The sequence below is a fragment of the Sciurus carolinensis genome, chromosome 9, assembly GCF_902686445.1.
Source record: "Sciurus carolinensis chromosome 9, mSciCar1.2, whole genome shotgun sequence".
Lineage (NCBI taxonomy): Eukaryota > Metazoa > Chordata > Mammalia > Rodentia > Sciuridae > Sciurus > Sciurus carolinensis.
Window position 1 is genome coordinate 429601 of NC_062221.1, and position 21589 is coordinate 451189.

A 21589-nucleotide genomic window follows, 5' to 3' on the forward strand; every position below is an offset into this window, starting at 1 on the left:
TGGAGCCCTTTCCCTCTCTCTCTGGAGCCCTTTCCCTCTCTCTCTGGAGCCCTTTCCCTCTCTCTCTGGAGCCCTTTCCCTCTCTCTCTGGAGCCCTTTCCATCTCTCTGGAGCCCTTTCCCTCTCTCTCTGGAGCCCTTTCCCTCTCTCTCTGGAGCCCTTTCCCTCTCTCTCTGGAGCCCTTTCCCTCTCTCTGGAGCCCTTTCCCTCTCTCTCTGGAGCCCTTTCCCTCTCTCTCTGGAGCCCTTTCCCTCTCTCTCTGGAGCCCTTTCCCTCTCTCTGGAGCCCTTTCCCTCTCTCTCTGGAGCCCTTTCCCTCTCTCTCTGGAGCCCTTTCCCTCTCTCTCTGGAGCCCTTTCCCTCTCTCTCTGGAGCCCTTTCCCTCTCTCTCTGGAGCCCTTTCCCTCTCTCTCTGGAGCCCTTTCCCTCTCTCTGGAGCCCTTTCCCTCTCTCTGGAGCCCTTTCCCTCTCTCTCTGGAGCCCTTTCCCTCTCTCTCTGGAGCCCTTTCCCTCTCTCTCTGGAGCCCTTTCCCTCTCTCTCTGGAGCCCTTTCCCTCTCTCTCTGGAGCCCTTTCCCTCTCTCTCTGGAGCCCTTTCCCTCTCTCTCTGGAGCCCTTTCCCTCTCTCTCTGGAGCCCTTTCCCTCTCTCTCTGGAGCCCTTTCCCTCTCTCTCTGGAGCCCTTTCCCTCTCTCTCTGGAGCCCTTTCCCTCTCTCTCTGGAGCCCTTTCCCTCTCTCTCTGGAGCCCTTTCCCTCTCTCTCTGGAGCCCTTTCCCTCTCTCTCTGGAGCCCTTTCCCTCTCTCTCTGGAGCCCTTTCCCTCTCTCTGGAGCCCTTTCCCTCTCTCTCTGGAGCCCTTTCCCTCTCTCTGGAGCCCTTTCCCTCTCTCTCTGGAGCCCTTTCCCTCTCTCTGGAGCCCTTTCCCTCTCTCTCTGGAGCCCTTTCCCTCTCTCTCTGGAGCCCTTTCCCTCTCTCTCTGGAGCCCTTTCCCCTCTCTCTGGAGCCCTTTCCCTCTCTCTCTGGAGCCCTTTCCCTCTCTCTCTGGAGCCCTTTCCCTCTCTCTCTGGAGCCCTTTCCCTCTCTCTCTGGAGCCCTTTCCCTCTCTCTCTGGAGCCCTTTCCCTCTCTCTCTGGAGCCCTTTCCCTCTCTCTCTGGAGCCCTTTCCCTCTCTCTCTGGAGCCCTTTCCCTCTCTCTCTGGAGCCCTTTCCCTCTCTCTCTGGAGCCCTTTCCCTCTCTCTCTGGAGCCCTTTCCCTCTCTCTCTGGAGCCCTTTCCCTCTCTCTGGAGCCCTTTCCCTCTCTCTCTGGAGCCCTTTCCCTCTCTCTCTGGAGCCCTTTCCCTCTCTCTGGAGCCCTTTCCCTCTCTCTCTGGAGCCCTTTCCCTCTCTCTGGAGCCCTTTCCCTCTCTCTGGAGCCCTTTCCCTCTCTCTCTGGAGCCCTTTCCCTCTCTCTCTGGAGCCCTTTCCCTCTCTCTGGAGCCCTTTCCCTCTCTCTCTGGAGCCCTTTCCCTCTCTCTCTGGAGCCCTTTCCCTCTCTCTCTGGAGCCCTTTCCCTCTCTCTCTGGAGCCCTTTCCCTCTCTCTCTGGAGCCCTTTCCCCTCTCTCTGGAGCCCTTTCCCTCTCTCTGGAGCCCTTTCCCTCTCTCTCTGGAGCCCTTTCCCTCTCTCTCTGGAGCCCTTTCCCTCTCTCTCTGGAGCCCTTTCCCTCTCTCTCTGGAGCCCTTTCCCTCTCTCTGGAGCCCTTTCCCTCTCTCTCTGGAGCCCTTTCCCTCTCTCTCTGGAGCCCTTTCCCTCTCTCTGGAGCCCTTTCCCTCTCTCTCTGGAGCCCTTTCCCTCTCTCTCTGGAGCCCTTTCCCTCTCTCTCTGGAGCCCTTTCCCTCTCTCTGGAGCCCTTTCCCTCTCTCTCTGGAGCCCTTTCCCTCTCTCTCTGGAGCCCTTTCCCTCTCTCTCTGGAGCCCTTTCCCTCTCTCTCTGGAGCCCTTTCCCTCTCTCTCGGAGCCCTTTCCCTCTCTCTCTGGAGCCCTTTCCCTCTCTCTCTGGAGCCCTTTCCCTCTCTCTCTGGAGCCCTTTCCCTCTCTCTCTGGAGCCCTTCCCTCTCTCTGGAGCCCTTTCCCTCTCTCTCTGGAGCCCTTTCCCTCTCTCTCTGGAGCCCTTTCCCTCTCTCTCTGGAGCCCTTTCCCTCTCCTCTGGAGCCCTTTCCCTCTCTCTCTGGAGCCCTTTCCTCTCTCTCTGGAGCCCTTTCCCTCTCTCTGGAGCCCTTTCCCTCTCTCTCTGGAGCCCTTTCCCTCTCTCTCTGGAGCCCTTTCCCTCTCTCTGGAGCCCTTTCCCTCTCTCTCTGGAGCCCTTTCCCTCTCTCTCTGGAGCCCTTTCCCCTCTCTCTGGAGCCCTTTCCCTCTCTCTGGAGCCCTTTCCCTCTCTCTGGAGCCCTTTCCCTCTCTCTCTGGAGCCCTTTCCCTCTCTCTCTGGAGCCCTTTCCCTCTCTCTGGAGCCCTTTCCTCTCTCTCTGGAGCCCTTTCCCTCTCTCTCTGGAGCCCTTTCCCTCTCTCTGGAGCCCTTTCCCTCTCTCTCTGGAGCCCTTTCCCTCTCTCTCTGGAGCCCTTTCCCTCTCTCTCTGGAGCCCTTTTCCTCTCTCTCTGGAGCCCTTTCCCTCTCTCTCTGGAGCCCTTTCCCTCTCTCTCTGGAGCCCTTTCCCTCTCTCTGGAGCCCTTTCCCTCTCTCTCTGGAGCCCTTTCCCTCTCTCTGGAGCCCTTTCCCTCTCTCTCTGGAGCCCTTTCCCTCTCTCTCTGGAGCCCTTTCCCTCTCTCTCTGGAGCCCTTTCCCTCTCTCTCTGGAGCCCTTTCCCTCTCTCTCTGGAGCCCTTTCCCTCTCTCTGGAGCCCTTTCCCTCTCTCTCTGGAGCCCTTTCCCTCTCTCTCTGGAGCCCTTTCCCTCTCTCTCTGGAGCCCTTTCCCTCTCTCTCTGGAGCCCTTTCCCTCTCTCTCTGGAGCCCTTTCCCTCTCTCTCTGGAGCCCTTTCCCTCTCTCTCTGGAGCCCTTTCCCTCTCTCTCTGGAGCCCTTTCCCTCTCTCTCTGGAGCCCTTTCCCTCTCTCTCTGGAGCCCTTTCCCTCTCTCTCTGGAGCCCTTTCCCTCTCTCTCTGGAGCCCTTTCCCTCTCTCTCTGGAGCCCTTTCCCTCTCTCTGGAGCCCTTTCCCTCTCTCTCTGGAGCCCTTTCCCTCTCTCTCTGGAGCCCTTTCCCTCTCTCTCTGGAGCCCTTTCCCTCTCTCTCTGGAGCCCTTTCCCTCTCTCTCTGGAGCCCTTTCCCTCTCTCTCTGGAGCCCTTTCCCTCTCTCTCTGGAGCCCTTTCCCTCTCTCTGGAGCCCTTTCCCTCTCTCTCTGGAGCCCTTTCCCTCTCTCTCTGGAGCCCTTTCCCTCTCTCTCTGGAGCCCTTTCCCTCTCTCTCTGGAGCCCTTTCCCTCTCTCTCTGGAGCCCTTTCCCTCTCTCTGGAGCCCTTTCCCTCTCTCTGGAGCCCTTTCCCTCTCTCTCTGGAGCCTTTTCCCTCTCTCTCTGGAGCCCTTTCCCTCTCTCTCTGGAGCCCTTTCCCTCTCTCTCTGGAGCCCTTTCCCTCTCTCTCTGGAGCCCTTTCCCTCTCTCTCTGGAGCCCTTTCCCTCTCTCTCTGGAGCCCTTTCCCTCTCTCTGGAGCCCTTTCCCTCTCTCTCTGGAGCCCTTTCCCTCTCTCTCTGGAGCCCTTTCCCTCTCTCTCTGGAGCCCTTTCCCTCTCTCTCTGCAGCCCTTTCCCTCTCTCTCTGGAGCCTTTTCCCTCTCTCTCTGGAGCCCTTTCCCTCTCTCTCTGGAGCCCTTTCCCTCTCTCTCTGGAGCCCTTTCCCTCTCTCTCTGGAGCACTTTCCCTCTCTCTCTGGAGCCCTTTCCCTCTCTCTGGAGCCCTTTCCCTCTCTCTCTGGAGCCCTTTCCCTCTCTCTGGAGCCCTTTCCCTCTCTCTCTGGAGCCCTTTCCCTCTCTCTCTGGAGCCTTTTCCCTCTCTCTCTGGAGCCCTTTCCCTCTCTCTCTGGAGCCCTTTCCCTCTCTCTCTGGAGCCCTTTCCCTCTCTCTCTGGAGCCCTTTCCCTCTCTCTCTGGAGCCCTTTCCCTCTCTCTCTGGAGCCCTTTCCCTCTCTCTGGAGCCCTTTCCCTCTCTCTCTGGAGCCCTTTCCCTCTCTCTTTGCAGCCCTTTCCCTCTCTCTCTGGAGCCCTTTCCCTCTCTCTCTGGAGCCCTCTCCCTCTCTCTCTGGAGCCCTTTCCCTCTCTCTCTGGAGCCCTTTCCCTCTCTCTCTGGAGCCCTTTCCCTCTCTCTCTGGAGCCCTTTCCCTCTCTCTCTGGAGCACTTTCCCTCTCTCTCTGGAGCCCTTTCCCTCTCTCTGGAGCCCTTTCCCTCTCTCTCTGGAGCCCTTTCCCTCTCTCTCCGGAGCCCTTTCCCTCTCTCTCTGGAGCCCTTTCCATCTCTCTCTGGAGCCCTTTCCCTCTCTCTCTGGAGCCCTTTCCCTCTCTCTGGAGCCCTTTCCCTCTCTCTCTGGAGCCCTTTCCCTCTCTGGAGCCCTTTCCCTCTCTCTCTGGAGCCCTTTCCCTCTCTCTCTGGAGCCCTTTCCCTCTCTCTCTGGAGCACTTTCCCTCTCTCTCTGGAGCCCTTTCCCTCTCTCTGGAGCCCTTTCCCTCTCTCTCTGGAGCCCTTTCCCTCTCTCTCTGGAGCCCTTTCCCTCTCTCTCTGGAGCCCTTTCCCTCTCTCTCTGGAGCCCTTTCCCTCTCTCTCTGGAGCCCTTTCCCTCTCTCTCTGGAGCCCTTTCCCTCTCTCTCTGGAGCCCTTTCCCTCTCTCTCTGGAGCCCTTTCCCTCTCTCTGGAGCCCTTTCCCTCTCTCTCTGGAGCCCTTTCCCTCTCTCTCTGGAGCCCTTTCCCTCTCTCTCTGGAGCCCTTTCCCTCTCTCTGGAGCCCTTTCCCTCTCTCTCTGGAGCCCTTTCCCTCTCTCTCTGCAGCCCTTTCCCTCTCTCTCTGCAGCCCTTTCCCTCTCTCTCTGGAGCCCTTTCCCTCTCTCTCTGGAGCCCTTTCCCTCTCTCTCTGGAGCCCTTTCCCTCTCTCTCTGGAGCCCTTTCCCTCTCTCTCTGGAGCCCTTTCCCTCTCTCTGGAGCCCTTTCCCTCTCTCTCTGGAGCCCTTTCCCTCTCTCTCTGGAGCCCTTTCCCTCTCTCTCTGGAGCCCTTTCCCTCTCTCTCTGGAGCCCTTTCCCTCTCTCTCTGGAGCCCTTTCCCTCTCTCTCTGGAGCCCTTTCCCTCTCTCTCTGGAGCCCTTTCCCTCTCTCTGGAGCCCTTTCCCTCTCTCTCTGGAGCCCTTTCCCTCTCTCTCTGGAGCCTTTTCCCTCTCTCTCTGGAGCCCTTTCCCTCTCTCTCTGGAGCCCTTTCCCTCTCTCTCTGGAGCCCTTTCCCTCTCTCTCTGGAGCCCTTTCCCTCTCTCTCTGCAGCCCTTTCCCTCTCTCTCTGGAGCCCTTTCCCTCTCTCTCTGGAGCCCTTTCCCTCTCTCTCTGGAGCCCTTTCCCTCTCTCTCTGGAGCCCTTTCCCTCTCTCTCTGCAGCCCTTTCCCTCTCTCTCTGGAGCCCTTTCCCTCTCTCTCTGGAGCCCTTTCCCTCTCTCTCTGGAGCCCTTTCCCTCTCTCTCTGCAGCCCTTTCCCTCTCTCTCTGGAGCCCTTTCCCTCTCTCTCTGGAGCCCTTTCCCTCTCTCTCTGGAGCCTTTTCCCTCTCTCTCTGGAGCCCTTTCCCTCTCTCTCTGGAGCCCTTTCCCTCTCTCTGGAGCCCTTTCCCTCTCTCTCTGGAGCCCTTTCCCTCTCTCTCTGGAGCCTTTTCCCTCTCTCTCTGGAGCCCTTTCCCTCTCTCTCTGGAGCCCTTTCCCTCTCTCTCTGGAGCCCTTTCCCTCTCTCTGGAGCCCTTTCCCTCTCTCTCTGGAGCCCTTTCCCTCTCTCTCTGGAGCCCTTTCCCTCTCTCTCTGGAGCCCTTTCCCTCTCTCTCTGGAGCCCTTTCCCTCTCTCTCTGGAGCCCTTTCCCTCTCTCTCTGGAGCCCTTTCCCTCTCTCCCTGGAGCCCTTTCCCTCTCTCTCTGGAGCCCTTTCCCTCTCTCTCTGGAGCCCTTTCCCTCTCTCTCTGGAGCCCTTTCCCTCTCTCTCTGGAGCCCTTTCCCTCTCTCTCTGGAGCCCTTTCCCTCTCTCTCTGGAGCCCTTTCCCTCTCTCTCTGGAGCCCTCTCCCTCTCTCTCTGGAGCCCTTTCCCTCTCTCTCTGGAGCCCTCTCCCTCTCTCTCTGGAGCCCTTTCCCTCTCTCTCTGGAGCCCTTTCCCTCTCTCTCTGGAGCCCTTTCCCTCTCTCTCTGGAGCCCTTTCCCTCTCTCTCTGGAGCCCTTTCCCTCTCTCTCTGGAGCCCTTTCCCTCTCTCTCTGGAGCCCTTTCCCTCTCTCTCTGGAGCCCTCTCCCTCTCTCTCTGGAGCCCTTTCCCTCTCTCTCTGGAGCCTTCTCCCTCTCTCTCTGGAGCCCTTTCCCTCTCTCTCTGGAGCCCTTTCCCTCTCTCTGGAGCCCTTTCCCTCTCTCTCTGGAGCCCTCTCCCTCTCTCTCTGCAGCCCTCTCCCTCTCTCTCTGCAGCCCTCTCCCTCTCTCTCTGGAGCCCTCTCCCTCTCTCTCTGGAGCCCTTTCCCTCTCTCTCTGGAGCCCTCTCCCTCTCTCTCTGGAGCCCTTTCCCTCTCTCTCTGGAGCCCTTTCCCTCTCTCTCTGGAGCCCTTTCCCTCTCTCTCTGGAGCCCTTTCCCTCTCTCTCTGCAGCCCTTTCCCTCTCTCTCTGGAGCCCTTTCCCTCTCTCTCTGGAGCCCTTTCCCTCTCTGGAGCCCTTTCCCTCTCTCTCTGGAGCCCTTTCCCTCTCTCTGTAACTCCCTCTCTCTGGCCTTGTACCCACAGAATCCTGCTGCTTGGCCTCCCAGACTCTGCACTTTGTCTGCTCAACTTGGCCAGTGCTGGCCTCTCTGGGCTCCTCTCCCCTGTGCCAAGGTCTGGGTCTCTCCAGGCACTGACCAAGGCCCTTGGGGCCTGATCCTGTGGACTTATCTCTTCCCAGGGGTCCCGCCTGTGGTCCTCAGGTCCTCCAGTGTTTGGAGGCTGGTGTTTCGTGTGTCTTTTGTTTGGTGTTTTAGTCGTTCACAGCAGGCGTGTGACCTAGTACCTGTTATTCCTTGTTGACTGGAAGCAGTAGTTAACTTAATAAAGATAAATGCTAATTACTAAATCCTTCTAAAGAAATTACTCAAAAACTTTGATTTCAGGAAATTACTCAGATGAGTGATCTTATTTTTTTATTTGTAAGCTATGTGATTTTTATTAGACTTCTTATATATAATAGAAGTAATCAAACTAATTGCATTTATGCTTCATATTTCTGTTGACTTGCTCAAAGGCTGGGAGATTTGTGAGATTCCCTCTGTCTTCAGTGACCATTTCCCCATGTACTGCAGCAGTCTTTGCTTTGTAAGGATGAGGGTTTAGAACTGTGTGTGGGAAAAAATAAATAAATAAACAAAGAACTGCGTATTGACACTTTTCCTCTTTTTAAAAAAAGTCTCAGTGCTCTTTGAATAAACAAGTATAATAGTCTGGGATACTTTTGTCAATAAACATTTACATTCTTAGAATATTAATATGCAACAAATTTATTACCGATAATTTTTTGTGAGCTTTTTAAATCATTCTTTTAATATTTTTGGAGTGTTAATAAGGTTTACTTATTTATTTATTTTTGGCACTGGGGATTGAACCCAGGGACTCTTTACCACTGAGCTAAAATCCCCAGCTCTTTCTGTTTTTTACTGTGTGACAGGGTTTTGTCAACTTGCTTTGGGCCTCACTAAGTTGCTGAGACTGGCCTTGAACTTCCTCCTGAGCAGCTGGGATTACAGGCATGCACCACCATGCTTGGTTTATTAATGGCTGTAAAAATGGTATTTTATAATCGCTTTCATTAAGACCTAAACTATAACTCATGAAGTAAAATGTATAACCAAAAGAAGTTTTATCTAGCTGAGTGTACACAGTGAAATGTAACATTGAGCTCCTATATATGTAATGTCTCATTTGTGAAAGGATTTTTCTGAAACCTTTAATCCAGTCAAAACTGAATTTTAAAATCATTGTATACCTTCAGATTTCCATCTTATTTAGTGTTTTCTTCAGAGACTTGCAGAGAGACATGGAACATATGGCTATCAAATTTGCAGGTGGGCATGGAGCTGGAATAAGTAATATACTGATTTTTTTCCCTCCCATCTAAAAGATGGGAGAATTATGGCACAGTAGAGTAATAGGTCAAAAATCTGCTGGAAGGAGTGTGATGTTTGCCAGAGCTTAAGTCGGTCCTGTATGCGTCCCCCGTGGACACGCGGCACCCGGAACAGGTGCAGGCGTCGTTGGCTCCTGACGTCGTGGTGCTGGATCCACTGACTGTGGCCACTCTGGTTTTTGTCACGAAGCTGAAATGGAGTGAAGTGCAGGGACAAGTCGCATTCCACTTTCTCTGTTATTGCCTCTGTAGTTAGAATTGCCTCATTCTCTGCAGTTGTACCACATGCTGCTTGTGCTTTTTGAAATCTTATTAGAATAATTAAAAATTAATAACCTGTTATTTCCTAAATTGCTTGTACAGTTTACTCATTTTTATCCATCCCACTACTTACCAGGAACCTCATGAAATGAGAACAGTGAGTTCAGAGAGAAGGAGTTTAAAGGAACTCATCTGAGTAGAATGTGAGGTGTTTTTTTGTTTGTTTTATTTTGTTTTTGTGTTTTTCTTTTCTTTAGTGATGCTGGGAATCAAACTCAGGGCAAAGCGTGCGCTCTACCACTGAGTCACACCCCCAGCCCTGAAAGGAGGTTTTAATGCATAAGAAAAGATGTGTCTCCAGCTCCCTGTGGAAAAGGAGTGAAATGTGCCCCATGTGAGTTACTGTGATCTAAGAAACGAAGAATCGTGAAAAAGACGGGGGGACTCGTAACGTTCCAGAAAGTTGACACAGATAAATTCACGTCTCACGTTAGGAAGACACTGGTAATAAAGTCTGAGTGTCACTCGGACCGTCTTGGTCTCTGTTTGAATATAAATGTGTATGGCAGATCCCGCTGAGATCACCGACATCCAAAGTGCCTGCATCCGATCTTGGAATTGGGTTCACGACCTCTTGGTTTACTTTTCTTGTTGCTGTTGTTTTCTGCTTTCTGTGTGTGTGTGTGTGTGTGTTTGTGGGGGTGTGTCTTGGGGGCTGCACTCAGAGCGGCCAAGAACGCAGCGTGGAGTTGAGTTCTGGGCTTGCGCGGCTGCGGCGGAGTCTGTGGCTTATTGCTGGCCACACGGTGAGACGGGGAGGACGAGGTTGGCAGTCATGTGGGTTTCTGCACAGGTGAACTGAGTTCTCCGAGGCAAAGGCACGGTGCTGTTGCAGTGCCCAGGGCCATTGGCCAGCCAGCATGGGCTGGTCACAGATTTGCTCTCAGTTTCCCAGGGACACACCTGACCACGTCTCCCATCTGTTCCCTCCCCTGTGCTGTTACTCATCTTTAAAAAATCACTTTATTAAATTATCTCTTTATGACTCCTTAACCATTGTAATTTGTCAACAAAAGTTGACATAACATTTACCCTGAACTAAATCTCCTCTGAAGCATTAAAACAAGATTGTGTTTACTATGATTTTTATGTTTAGTTATTTGACTATTCCAGTTGAAAACTGGTAACCCAAATCACTTCGAGAAACTGTTTGACAGTGTTTTCATAAAACTTTGTGCCCTGTGATCTAGCTTGAAAGCCTGTGATTCCACTTCTTGTATATGTTGTATATGTGTGTTCACAAAAAGACTTTTACTGGAAAGTTTACAGTAACCCAATTTATAGTAACAGCAAACTAAGGAGCTACCCACTTGTTCATCAGCACTAGAATAAATTGTGGTATGTTCACATGTTGGAATATTATATAGAAATGAAAAGGAAAGACCAACAAAATATTTCTCTGCAGTATGGATGCTCAGCAGTGGGGATGAATCTCACAAATCTAGTGCTGAGCACAGTCTAAAAAGCATTTATTATGTTGTATGGTGGTTTGTATCCAGTGTGAAGCTAGGCCTGACTCTAAGCTGTGGGAAGCCATGTGGTGGCTCTGGGGCTGGGTCGGGGGAGATGGAGGGTTCTTCTGGAGCACTGTGACCTGTTTCCTGATACGGTGTGTTTGGTTCATGAAAACTCAAGGTGGAAGTCATGTTTTATGCTCTATCGTAGTTCCAAAAACTTTTCAAAGAAAAGCAGTGTCTTTAGAAATCATAAAGCTGTTGTGTGCATTTATTTGTGTATCTGATGATTCTGAGATGCTGCCCAGCATCCCTGCCTACCATCAGAGGATCACAGCAACCAGGAGAAGGAAGTTGGGCATGCAGTCTCCTAGGCACGGCAGTTCTCTTAGGGCAGCTGCGGTTAGCTTAACGTGCCCGGCAGATGCTGCAGGTGAAGAGGACGCTTACTGTGGAGCCGACGCCTTTCGACAGGAGGGCTGGCCCGGGTGACAAGGCCTGTGCGTCTGGCCTGCAGTGCACTTTCTGATTGGCCAGGCTCATCATGCTGCCTGCCAGACTTTGTGGATGAAAGAAAGTAAACATGAGCTTGGTTGTGAGTGACTTCAATCTGAGGGAAGGAGGGGAATCGATAAGCTGTTGTTGGAAGTTGCTGTAGTATAATCAATAGGAAAGATGATATTCACTACTCTAAGACCTGTTTTTTCAAAACGTAAGTCAATTTAAGGCAAAATGATTGTTTTGAGAATTTTTGACTCAGGCGTATTTGATTTTTATAAATGCTCTCTAGTTTTAAATTAATACATGCTTTTCAAAATAGATTTAACAACAGATTCAAAATGATTGAAAAAAGATTCCTTTCCATTTCCACTGGTAGACCCTCTGGCCCACACCCTGTTTTGCTGGCTCCGCAGTGCGGTGCGCCCTGGAGCTCCGCCGTTCACCACGGTGGGTGCTTTCACTTTGCTCTTGCTCGGTGGCACTCAGGAAGGAGTTGTCCTCACCTGCTGTGGAAGCTGGGCCGTAGTCCTTTTGTTTTGGCAGGTTAGGGGAAAGGGCTTTGCTATGTGGCCCAGCCTGACCTTGAGCTCCTGGGCTCAACGGTCCTTCTGCCTGTGTCCTGACTAGCTGGGTCACGGCACACGGTGCCGCACCAGCTTCTGGCCTGCTAGGTACCAGGCAGGCGAGTTTAGTTGCTGTTCCAGGTATGTTGGAAAAGATTCGTTGCACCCTGGGATTAGAATCAGTGTGTGCAGTAGGGCACAGAGGAGAGAGCAGAGAACCCGTCTGCCAGGAGTGAAGCGGACGCTCACTGTTAGAAGCACGTCTGCAGTGCCCTTCTGTGAAGCCAGGAGCCTGGTGGAATGGAGAAGAGGCGCTCGCTCCTCTGTGAGGAACGGAGGACGTAGGCATTTTATTCCTGAAACGTGTGCAGAAGCTTTCCCTGTGGCAAGCCAAACAGTGCCGCTTAGGGCAGAGAGACTGCCAAATCCTGTGACTTGGCTGGTGATCAGTTCAAGCCCATGCAGATTTTTGTTTTTATTTGGGGGGATTGAACCAGGGGCTCTTGGCCACTGAGCCACACACATTCCCAGCCCTTTTTAAAATCGTAAGATATTTTCAGACAGGGTCTCACTGAGTTGCTTAGGGCCTAGCTAAGTGGCTGAGGCTGGCTTTGAACTCACATCCTCCTGCCTCAGCCTCTGGATTTACAGGCGTTCCTCTACTGGGTTTACAGGCATGGCCATGGTGCCCAGCCATGCAGAACTTTGGTTAAGTCTTCACGTCATAGCCGTTGTTGCTAATGTATTCTTATAAATGATTTGATGAATCTGGCCATCTTTTTCTGTGTTTACTCATTTTTAACCCTGTTGATATAATCATTTGGCTTTTCCCTTTTGATCTATTAATACATAACATTTTACGTTACTCCATTTTGTGATGTGAAACCATCCTGCATTTCTAGGAAAGCAACTTGCTGTTTCTTCTTAAATTCATGATTCTCTTACAGACTTATTTTCAGTTTAGTAAGTATAGATCTTCCTCAATCTTTAAGACTGTGTTATTTTTCTATTGTATGAATATATAATTTTTTAAATAACTGCCCTATTGATGTTCATGATTTCCAGCTTTTGCTACTAAATCAATTTAGAATAAACATCTTCCTACTTTTTTATACTCAAGCTAGTGTTTCTGTAGAATGAATTTCTAGAAATTTTAATGTGCATTTTTCTTGTTTGATAACATGAATGGGAATTGGAAGATAACTTTAAAAAAGGATTTGCTTGATTTAGAAATGTCAAATGTTGGAAAATAGCGGTAATTTTCTCTGGGTGATTGTCTTTTGTGTGATTTTTTGTTGTTAACTCTAGTACTAAGACAGAATTCATTTTAAAACACTCAGTGTTTACTAAACCAATACTCCTGTAGACGTCTGGGGCTACCAACAGTCGTAACTGCCATGGTAGGTCCTGGGGGCAGACTCGTGAGCGTAGCGTCTGCAGAGTTAAGTTGCTGCTGCACTGCGAGAAACCAGAACGATAACTCTATCACAATTCTTTTTCAGGGTTTTCTGATTAACTCAAAACCAGAGAATGCTTGCGAACCCATAGCACCTCCACCACTAAAAGACAATTCATCTGGCGCTTTCATCGTGTTAATTAGAAGACTTGATTGTAATTTTGATATAAAGGTACTATTTCCTTTTTAAAATTTGTTTGTTTTTTTAACTAATTTAAATTCTCCCTTGTTTCAGAAAAGATTTGAGGCAATACACAAAGTAGTTCAGAGTAAGAGTAGAAGCAGGCTTAATGAGGGAAGATGTGCAGGGCGGTGGGCCACAGGCAGGAGCAGGCCACTTCCGCCCTCGCTCGGCTGTAGCGTTCAGCTGAGCGTCTGGCAGCGAGCGTGGACGGGAGACAGTTTTAGGAACGGTTGACTAGAGAGGAGCACTCCCAGAGCTCCAGGAATCTCCAGTGCTTGCCGGCGTCTGAGGGTGATTTAGGAGAGGAGTCCCGCCTCACCTGCTCCAGGGGTGGCGCTCCTCCTGAGAGGAGTCCCGCCTCACCTGCTCCAGGGGTGGCGCTCCTCCTGAGAGGAGTCCCGCCTCACCTGCTCCAGGGATGGCGCTCCTCCTGAGAGGAGTCCCGCCTCACCTGCTCCAGGGATGGTGCTCCTCCTGAGCTGGGCCTTGCCCTTCCGGGCCAGCCCAGAGCTTCCTCTGCCTGCAGCTGCCCTGAGGGCGAGGTTTCTCTTGTAACCAGCTGATGCTGTCCCTGTGCCACGCGTTGTCTTCCTAACGCAGGTTAGGCTGGGTTTCCCATAGGAAAGTAAGTTCTCTGTGGAACTTCACCATGACTGTTAGAAGGAAAATTCCTTAGACCAAGTCAGTTCCTTATTACGTCAGGTACAGTTTATCTGAGCGAAGAAAAATAAACCCATTTGTAAACCAGGCACCCCCAGAACCAGAGCTGAATCTCGGGGCTCCACCAGCGTGATCCTTCGGCATTTGTGGAAGACAAAAGTGAAGCCTAGGAAACACTGGCTACAGTGAATCAGCTGGCCAGTCAGTGGTAGCTCGCTTAGTCCATCCTCCACGAGGCTCCTGCTGCCGCAGCGCTCAGTACTGCGACTGAGCTCTGGATTGCTTTGGTCTGCTGGGCTGAGTGCGATAGCTCAGTCCAAACTCCTGGCCTCTACAGTGTTGTACCCTGGTGTCACCAGTGCCCCTCGCAAGGGATGGTTTCTATAGCTCTGTTTCTGGGTTGGCCTGGGCAGAAGCCACTTCGAGACCTGTGTAGAACAGGCCTGATGTGGCTTCCCTGGACTGCTCAGGGCGAGGGCCTCACTGAACAGATTCGGGTGTCACTGTGCTCACCCCACGGTCTGTTCAGAAGGAAAGGCGCCCACCCGGCTGCACGTGGGGCTTGTCTCTGTGACGTCCATCAAGAGATGGAGCCTCCCTGATAGCACTCTGCAGGCCTGAGGTAGTGACTGTGAAGGCTGAAGATGCACAACAGCACTTCCTGAATGGCGGGTGTCGCGTCTGTTGCATATTGAGTCCACGTCTAGACTCTTGATTGCCTTTAAATGGAAAATAGATTTTGAAATCAAATCTAGATTTCCTGCTTTTCAGAGTCGTTTATGTAGTTTGACTTTAAACCATTATAAGATTTGATCCAGAACTAAGCTATGATAATTACACATTGTTCCAAGCAAAATGAAATATTATTGTAACATTTTGTTAACTTTTTGCTCATAGGAAACTAAAAATAAACTAATTCTGTGAGTCAAAGGTTCATTTCTGCTGTGCTGTGTGATTTCTGGCTGAGTTTTCCTGAGGAGAAGCTAGGCTACTTTGTTGCTGTTGTAACTTTCCTTTTTAGGTGGGTTGGGCGTGTTCACTTTGAAAGTTAGGGAAACAAGGTCACAAGTGTTCTTTTTTGAGGTGAAAGCACACGTTGGAGTGAACAGGAGGTGGGTTTGCCCTCTTGGCCCCTCGAGAGTGTGTCCTGGTTGCTGGTCTGAGAGCTGGCGGAGCTGCAGGTTGGGTTAGGGTTAGGAGTCTGCCTGCTGCTGTGCTCTCTGCTGCCCCTCGGTGCCTTTGCACGGGCTGTGTCCTCTGTCCAGGGCGACTACTGCCACTTGTGTCTGACTGCTGGTCACTCTGCGCTCCGGAAGCCTGCTCTGCAGTCGCTTCTGTCATTGGCAGAGCATGTCCCAGCCCGAGTGCCAGCTCCACTTTGCAGGTGCCTCCTGTGTCGAGCTTTATCAACTTGTTATTTTATGCATTTTCTTGTTTTGTGAGTTGATGGTGTTTAGAGTTCATGTTTTAATTATAGTTACATATCCACTTCTTATCACAGTGCGTAGTGATCAGTCAACAAAGGTTTGTTAAATCAAACCCAGCAATAGTAAACCTTCTGCGTATGTGTAATGCATCTTAAAACTATATATACATGGGGAAAATATGAAGTATTTAAATTAAGCCACTGTCATTTTAGAAAGGAAAATAATAATTTTCCCATTAACTTTATCACGTAGGTGTAGTCTTTTAAAGCATAAAGTCCTAGTCTATTATAGATGTTTTTTAACTTGGTTATTTTTGTTTCATAAATGTATAATGGAGATATTATGCATAAAGATTTTTACTTATCTCACATCTATTAATTTTTATCTTAATCTCAATTGTGTTAAATTTAGGGACACTGGTTTACAGGGGAGATGTAGTGATTCCAGTCAAGGCCTAGAGATGACTGCACACATTTGAATCCCATCTTTGTCATTCACTAGCAGTATGATCCTGGGCAAGTTGTTTATCCTCTATGTGCTTCTTATCCTTATCTGCAAAGTAGGAATTGATGATTTGTCCTATTATAGGATCATTATGAGGATCAATGAAATAGTCCCGTGAAATGCCGTTCACATGAGGAAGGCAGTAGATTCTAACTGTTGCCGCTTCCTGATTTTACCATGGAGATGAGTGGAGATAGGGATGGTAAAGATGGCGACTCCCCATGTTGTTCCCACTGTTACTACTTTTACTACCATGGCTATTATTATTATTTTTACCAAAGAATAAAATTGATGACTGGTTGGTGAATGTTGGAACTTCAGAATCTACAGGGGAATTTGGACAATAGCCCCAAGAAATCCAACTGTGGAATTTTCTTGTCAAAGGGGAAAAGATGTACACAAAGTTTTTTGTGATCTGTGATATTCTCCTTGTCTTTGCAAGACAAAATAATGTTCAGTGACGTGTCATTCTTTTAAGATAATATGGCTTTGCAGAAGTAACCATGTTCATGTCAAATTTGTCAAAGCAAATTTTTTCCAAAGACCCCTTACTTACTCATTGAGAAAAAAAATTTTTAAAGGAAATTTTTACTTGCCAGACTAGATTACTTTGGAATGTGATAGTTCGTAAAGTACCAATCTCCTGTCATATCAGATGATCCCAGGGGGTGACCAGAACTGGATGGAGTTATGGTAGAGTAATAAAATCTATATCTAAAAAAGATGATGACTCTTCAGAAATTAAGTTACTGACTGATAGATAACACTATAACATAGTAACGAGGTATCAGTTAACATAAGCTTTTGTTATGGGGCGCAACTTAAGAACAGACCGATCACCGCTGAGAAGTCCAAATTTGAGAGTCTTAATAAAAGCTGGCCGACTGACTGTCTCACACAATGCCCCCAAAAAATGGTTATTGGGAGAACAGCCCCGACCACAGGGTTGTAGGGGTTCTTATACCAAAAATCACATCAATCATAAGTGTCTGTTGCTATGATTCGAAACTACAAACTAACATCATGAGATCATCGACAGAGGGGGAAGTGGGTCAAAATGACCCTTACCTAGGTACAAACTAAAGAATGGTTGGTAACATCCACACAATCACCATTCACATGGTACATTGTTTAGGAGCAATAGGAATCAAAGAGAGCAATTCTTTACTACATAGGAGTTGCCATTGTATATTATTAAACATGTCACACTAAGTAACTGATGATGGGCACAGAGGCGGGGTGTTCCCATGGGAGAAGCTTATTTCCTACATAACATGGAGTCTCAGAGCAACATGGAGTCTGTTTAGTCATTTCCCTTAGAGTCTGGCCTGTAACATTCTCATGGAGCCAGATCTGTCAGCCCATCACACTTTCTGATTTGACTTACAAGGAATAGATTAGTTATTCTAGTGTGTAATGTATAAAATACAAATTTTATAAATTTGGAAGAGTAATTATAGATCTCCTCTCAAGGTATTCTGAGTTGGTAAGGATATAGTCACTGTGGTCCCTGGGGAAACAAGTGGAATCTCATCCCAAAGACAGTTTCTAGTGTGGTTACTAGAGTGTAAGTATTAGCTTTGTTGGCTATACTCCTTGATCAGAAATCTCTGACTACATTTTCTGAGCTTTCAAATTATTATAATTATAGCTTTATATTAGGTATGTTTTGGAATCTAATCTCTGATGAGCATGTGCAGGACTTCTTCAGAATTGCAGATAAATTTCTCTTTGTTGATAATCAGTAGTGGTTCACGCATGTATAGCTACGCTTCTGTATGAATGTATTGGCTGAACCAAATAGAAAATGACTTCTTTGCTTATTCTGTAGGCAGCTCAGTAGACTGAGCAGTGGGGAAGCTCGATTCAGCACCAAGCACAGTACTGCAGTTGATGTCAGTTGCAAGGTTATGTTTTGGCCTTTCTCCTATCCAAAGTGACTTCTAAATTATCTCAGACGAATGGGAACTGGCTGTCTTCCAGAGAGAAGGGAACCCTTTGCATTGCAGACAGAGATGAGGGAAGAAGCAGGGAAATAGATGGAGGTAATCCAGCTGGTCAATGGGATTACTATTTTATAGCTCTTTACATTTTTTCTTTCTTTCTTTTTTTTCTTTCCTTTCTTTCTTTTTGTACTGGGAATTAAACCCAGGGGCACTTAAACACCGTGCCGCATCCCCAAATCCTTTTTATATTTTATTTAGAGACAGGGTCACACTGAGTTGCTTAGAGCCTCGTTAAGTTGCTGATGTTGGCTTTGAACTTGCGATCCTCCTGCCTCTGCTTTGCAAGCCACTGGGATAATAGGCGTGTGCCACTGTGCCCGACTACACGTTTTGCTCTTAAGGTGAACATTGTGCTGGAATTAAAGAAATCTATACTTTCTTTTTTCTTCTTTCAAAGTTAATAATGAAGTAGAATTTATGTGCTTCAATAAAGGAAGTGGCACTGATACAGATCAGTCCAAGCCACTGAGACTGCAGAGGTGCAGCCAACGATTCCTGGAGTTTGGGACTGCCTTGCAGATACAGAGCGCTGCTGAGACGCTCTGCCTCTGTTGAGAGAAGCACATTTGAGTCTTTTAGTCTCTTGTGCCTTAAGGTAGAGGAGATGCAGCAAAACTCAGATTTAATATCTGAATACGTGAAATATTGGAAAGGGCAGTAAGAGAACTCTGATGCCATGTCAGCGATGGACTCTGAAAGCAGTCGCTTTTACTCACTGACAGGAACTGTGTCCTCTGAAGTCCAGTGCTTCAGAGGACCCGCAAGGCAGCGCGTGCGGCGGCCGTGCCCATCTGCTTGTTCTGTGCAGTGCTGCCCTTTTCTCTTACAGATGTACTTGTTTGGAGATGTTAGTTTTTGGTTAGGGTGAGCATTTGAGGTCAGAAACATTGTTGGCTCTTTGAAATAAATTAAAGGTATATAAATCTTAATTAGGAAAGTGACAAATCATTCCGAAGAAGAAATCTAAGAGGAATTATTTCCTGTCTGAAATCCTTCCTAATTGCTTCCCAGGTAGACTGGATTCCTTCTGCAGTTTACTTACTTAAGCCCATGTTGGTCTCTGTGAGCTCTGAAGGAAAAGATCACGGTTAGATCTGTGGTTCTAGTGCCTAATACGCTGGCACTTAATGTATGCAAAATGAGACATTTTAAACCTCCTCCAGGGCTTTTAATATAGTGTAAATGGAGTAGGAAAAAAACAGTATTTTGGAATTCTCTGTTGGCTTTGTGTTCATTTCTTGAAGTGCCCTGGGAATTTTTCTAGATCTATGTGTCCATTTATACTATTTTTCTCCAGGTCCAAGTGGTTTATGAGAGTTAAAAAGTTACCATATGCATTTTCTGGATTATTGTTTATTTTGTGGCATTTTATCTTATGGACGTCCTCTTCTTTTCCTTTCTGAACTTACCTTTTGTTGCCCTGTCTCTGGCCTCCAGGTGAACACATTACTAGGTATTCAAGTGCATGCTGTATTCCACATCAGTAGTACTAAGCAAATAGGTATGATTTTTGAGTTTAACTGTGGTTATTAAATGAATGATAAATATTAAATAATAACTAGGTTTTTTTTGTTTAGCACTTTATTTTTTTTTAATTTATTTTTATTGTAAACAAATGGGATACATGTTTCTGTTTGTACATGGAGTAACAGCATACCATTTGCATAATCATACATTTACATAGAATAATGATATTTGATTCATTCTGTTATTTTTTCCCTCCCCCCCACCCCTCCCACCCCTCTTTTCCCTCTATACAGTCCCTCCTTCCTCCATTCTTGCACCCATCCCACCCCCCATTATGTGTCATCATCTGCTTATCAGTGAGATCATTTGCCTTTTGGATTCTTGAGATTGGCTTATCTCACTTAGCATGATATTCTCCAATTTCATCCATTTGCCTGCAAATGCCATAATTTTATTTTTCTTTATAGCTGAGTAATATTCCATTGTATATACATACCACATTTTCTTTATCCATTCATCAACTGAAGGACATCTAGGTTGGTTCCACAATCTGGCTATTGTGAATTGAGCAGCTATGAACATTGATGTGACTGTATCTCTGTAGTATGCTGATTTTAAGTCTTTTGGGTATAGGCCAAGGAGTGGGATAGCTGGGTCAAATGGTGGGTCCATTCCAAGTTTTCTAAGGAATCTCCACACTGCTTTCCAGAGTGGCTGCACTAATTTGCAGCCCCATCAGCAATGTATAAGTGTACCTTTTCCCCCACATCCTCGCCAACACCTATTGTTGCTTGTAATCTTGATAATTGCCATTCTAATTGGGGTGAGATGGAATCTTAATGTAGTTCTGATTTGCATTTCTCTTATTACTAAAGATGGTGAACATTTTCTCATATGTTTGTTGATTGCTTGTAGATATTCTTCTGTGAAGTGTCTGTTCATATCCTTAGCCCATTTATTGATTGGGTTATTTGTATTCTTCATGTAGAGTTTTTTGAGTTCTTTATATATTCTGGAAATTAGTGCTCTATCTGAAGTATGAGTGGCAAAGATATTCTCCCACTCTGTAGGCTCTCTCTTCACATTGCTGATAGTTTCCTTTGCTGAGAGAAAGCTATTTAGTTTGAATCTATCCCAGGTGTTGATTCTTGCTTTTATTTCTTGTGCTATGGGAGTCCTATTAAGGAAGTCTGATCCTAAGCCAATAAGGTGAAGATTTGGACCTACTTTTTCTTCTCTAAGATGCAAGGTCTCTGGTCTGATTTCAAGGTCCTTGATCCATTTTGAGTTGATTTTTGTGCAGGGTGAGAGATAGGGGTTTAGTTTCATTCTGTTGCATCTGGATTTCCAGTTTTCCCAGCACCATTTGTTGAAGAGGCTATCTTTTCTCCATTACATATTTTTGGCCCCTTTGTCTAGTATGAGAAATTGTATTTATTTGGGTTTGTGTCTGTGTCCTCTATTCTGTACCATTGATCTACCTGTTTATTTTGGTACCATACCATGCCATTTTTGTTACTATTGCTTTGTAGTATAGTTGAAGTTCTGGTATTGCAATACCGCCTGTTTCATTCTTCCTGCTAAGGATTGCTTTAGCTATTCTGGGTTTCTTATTCTTCCAGATGAATTTCATAATTGCTTGCTCTATTTCTGTAAGGTACATCATTGGGATTTTAATTGGAATTGCATTGAATCTGTATAGCACTTTTGGTAGTATGGCCATTTGACAATATTAATTCTGCCTATCCAAGAACATGGGAGATCTTTCCATCTTCTAAGGTCTTCCTCAATTTCTTTCTTCAATGTTTTATAGTTTTCATTGTAGAGATCTTTTACCTCTTTGGTTAGATTGATGCCCAAGTATTTTATTTTTTTTGAGGCTATTTCAGATGGAGTTGTTTTCCTCATTTCCCTTTCAGCTGTTTCGTCGCTTGCGTATAAAAATGCTTTAGGTTTATGCGTGTTGATTTTATAGCCTGCTATTTTGCTGAATTCATTGATGAGGTCTAGAAGTTTTCTGGAGGAGTGTTTTGGATCCTCTAAATATAGAATCATGTCATCAGCAAACAGTGACAGCTTAAGTTCCTCTTTTCCTATTCGTACCCCTTTAATTTCTTTAGTCTTCCTAATTGCTTTGGCTAGAGTTTTGAGGACCATGTTGAATAGAAGTGGAGAAAGAGGACATCCCTGTCTTGTTCCCGTTTTTAAAGGGAATGGTTTCAGTTTTTCTCCATTAAGACTGATGTTGGCCTTGGGCTTAGCATAAATAGCTTTACAATGTTCAGGTATGTTCCTACTATCCCTATTTTTTCTAGTGTTTTGAGCATGAAGGGGTGTTGTATTTTGTCGAACGCTTTTTCTGCGTCAATTGAAATAACCATATGATTCTTATCCTTAAGTCTGTTGACATGATGGATTACGTTTATTGATTTACGGATGTTAAACCATCCTTGCATTCCAGGGATGAACCCCACTTGACCGTGGTGCACAATTTTTCTTAATATGTTTTTGGATACGGTTTGCCAATATTTTGTTAAGGATCTTTGCATCTATATTCATCAAGGATATTGGTCTAAAATTTTCTTTCCTTGATGTGTCTTTTCCTGGTTTGGGTATGAGGGTGATATTAGCTTCATAGAATGAGTTTGGTAGGGTACTCTCCTTTTCTGTTTCCTGGAATACTTTGAGAAGTATTGGAATGAGTTCTTCTTTGAAGGTCTTGTAGAACTTG

General features: G+C 47.4%; 1 protein-coding gene across 6 annotated transcripts in view; it reads left to right on the top strand.

Annotated features, from left to right (window-relative positions):
* Rnf13 (ring finger protein 13) overlaps positions 1-21589 on the top strand; it is a 149403-nt gene that overhangs the window by 60932 nt on the left and 66882 nt on the right. For 3 of the 6 annotated variants that reach the window (XM_047563018.1, XM_047563016.1, XM_047563019.1), the window contains one exon: positions 12657-12782. The exons of 1 other annotated variant lie outside the window; for it this stretch is intronic. In XM_047563018.1, the coding sequence (XP_047418974.1) occupies positions 12657-12782 (126 nt within the window). Of the gene's footprint in view, positions 1-8834; positions 8971-12656; positions 12783-21589 lie in introns of those variants that run through there. 2 more of the 6 variants (XM_047563021.1, XM_047563020.1) reach the window with 2 other exon arrangements.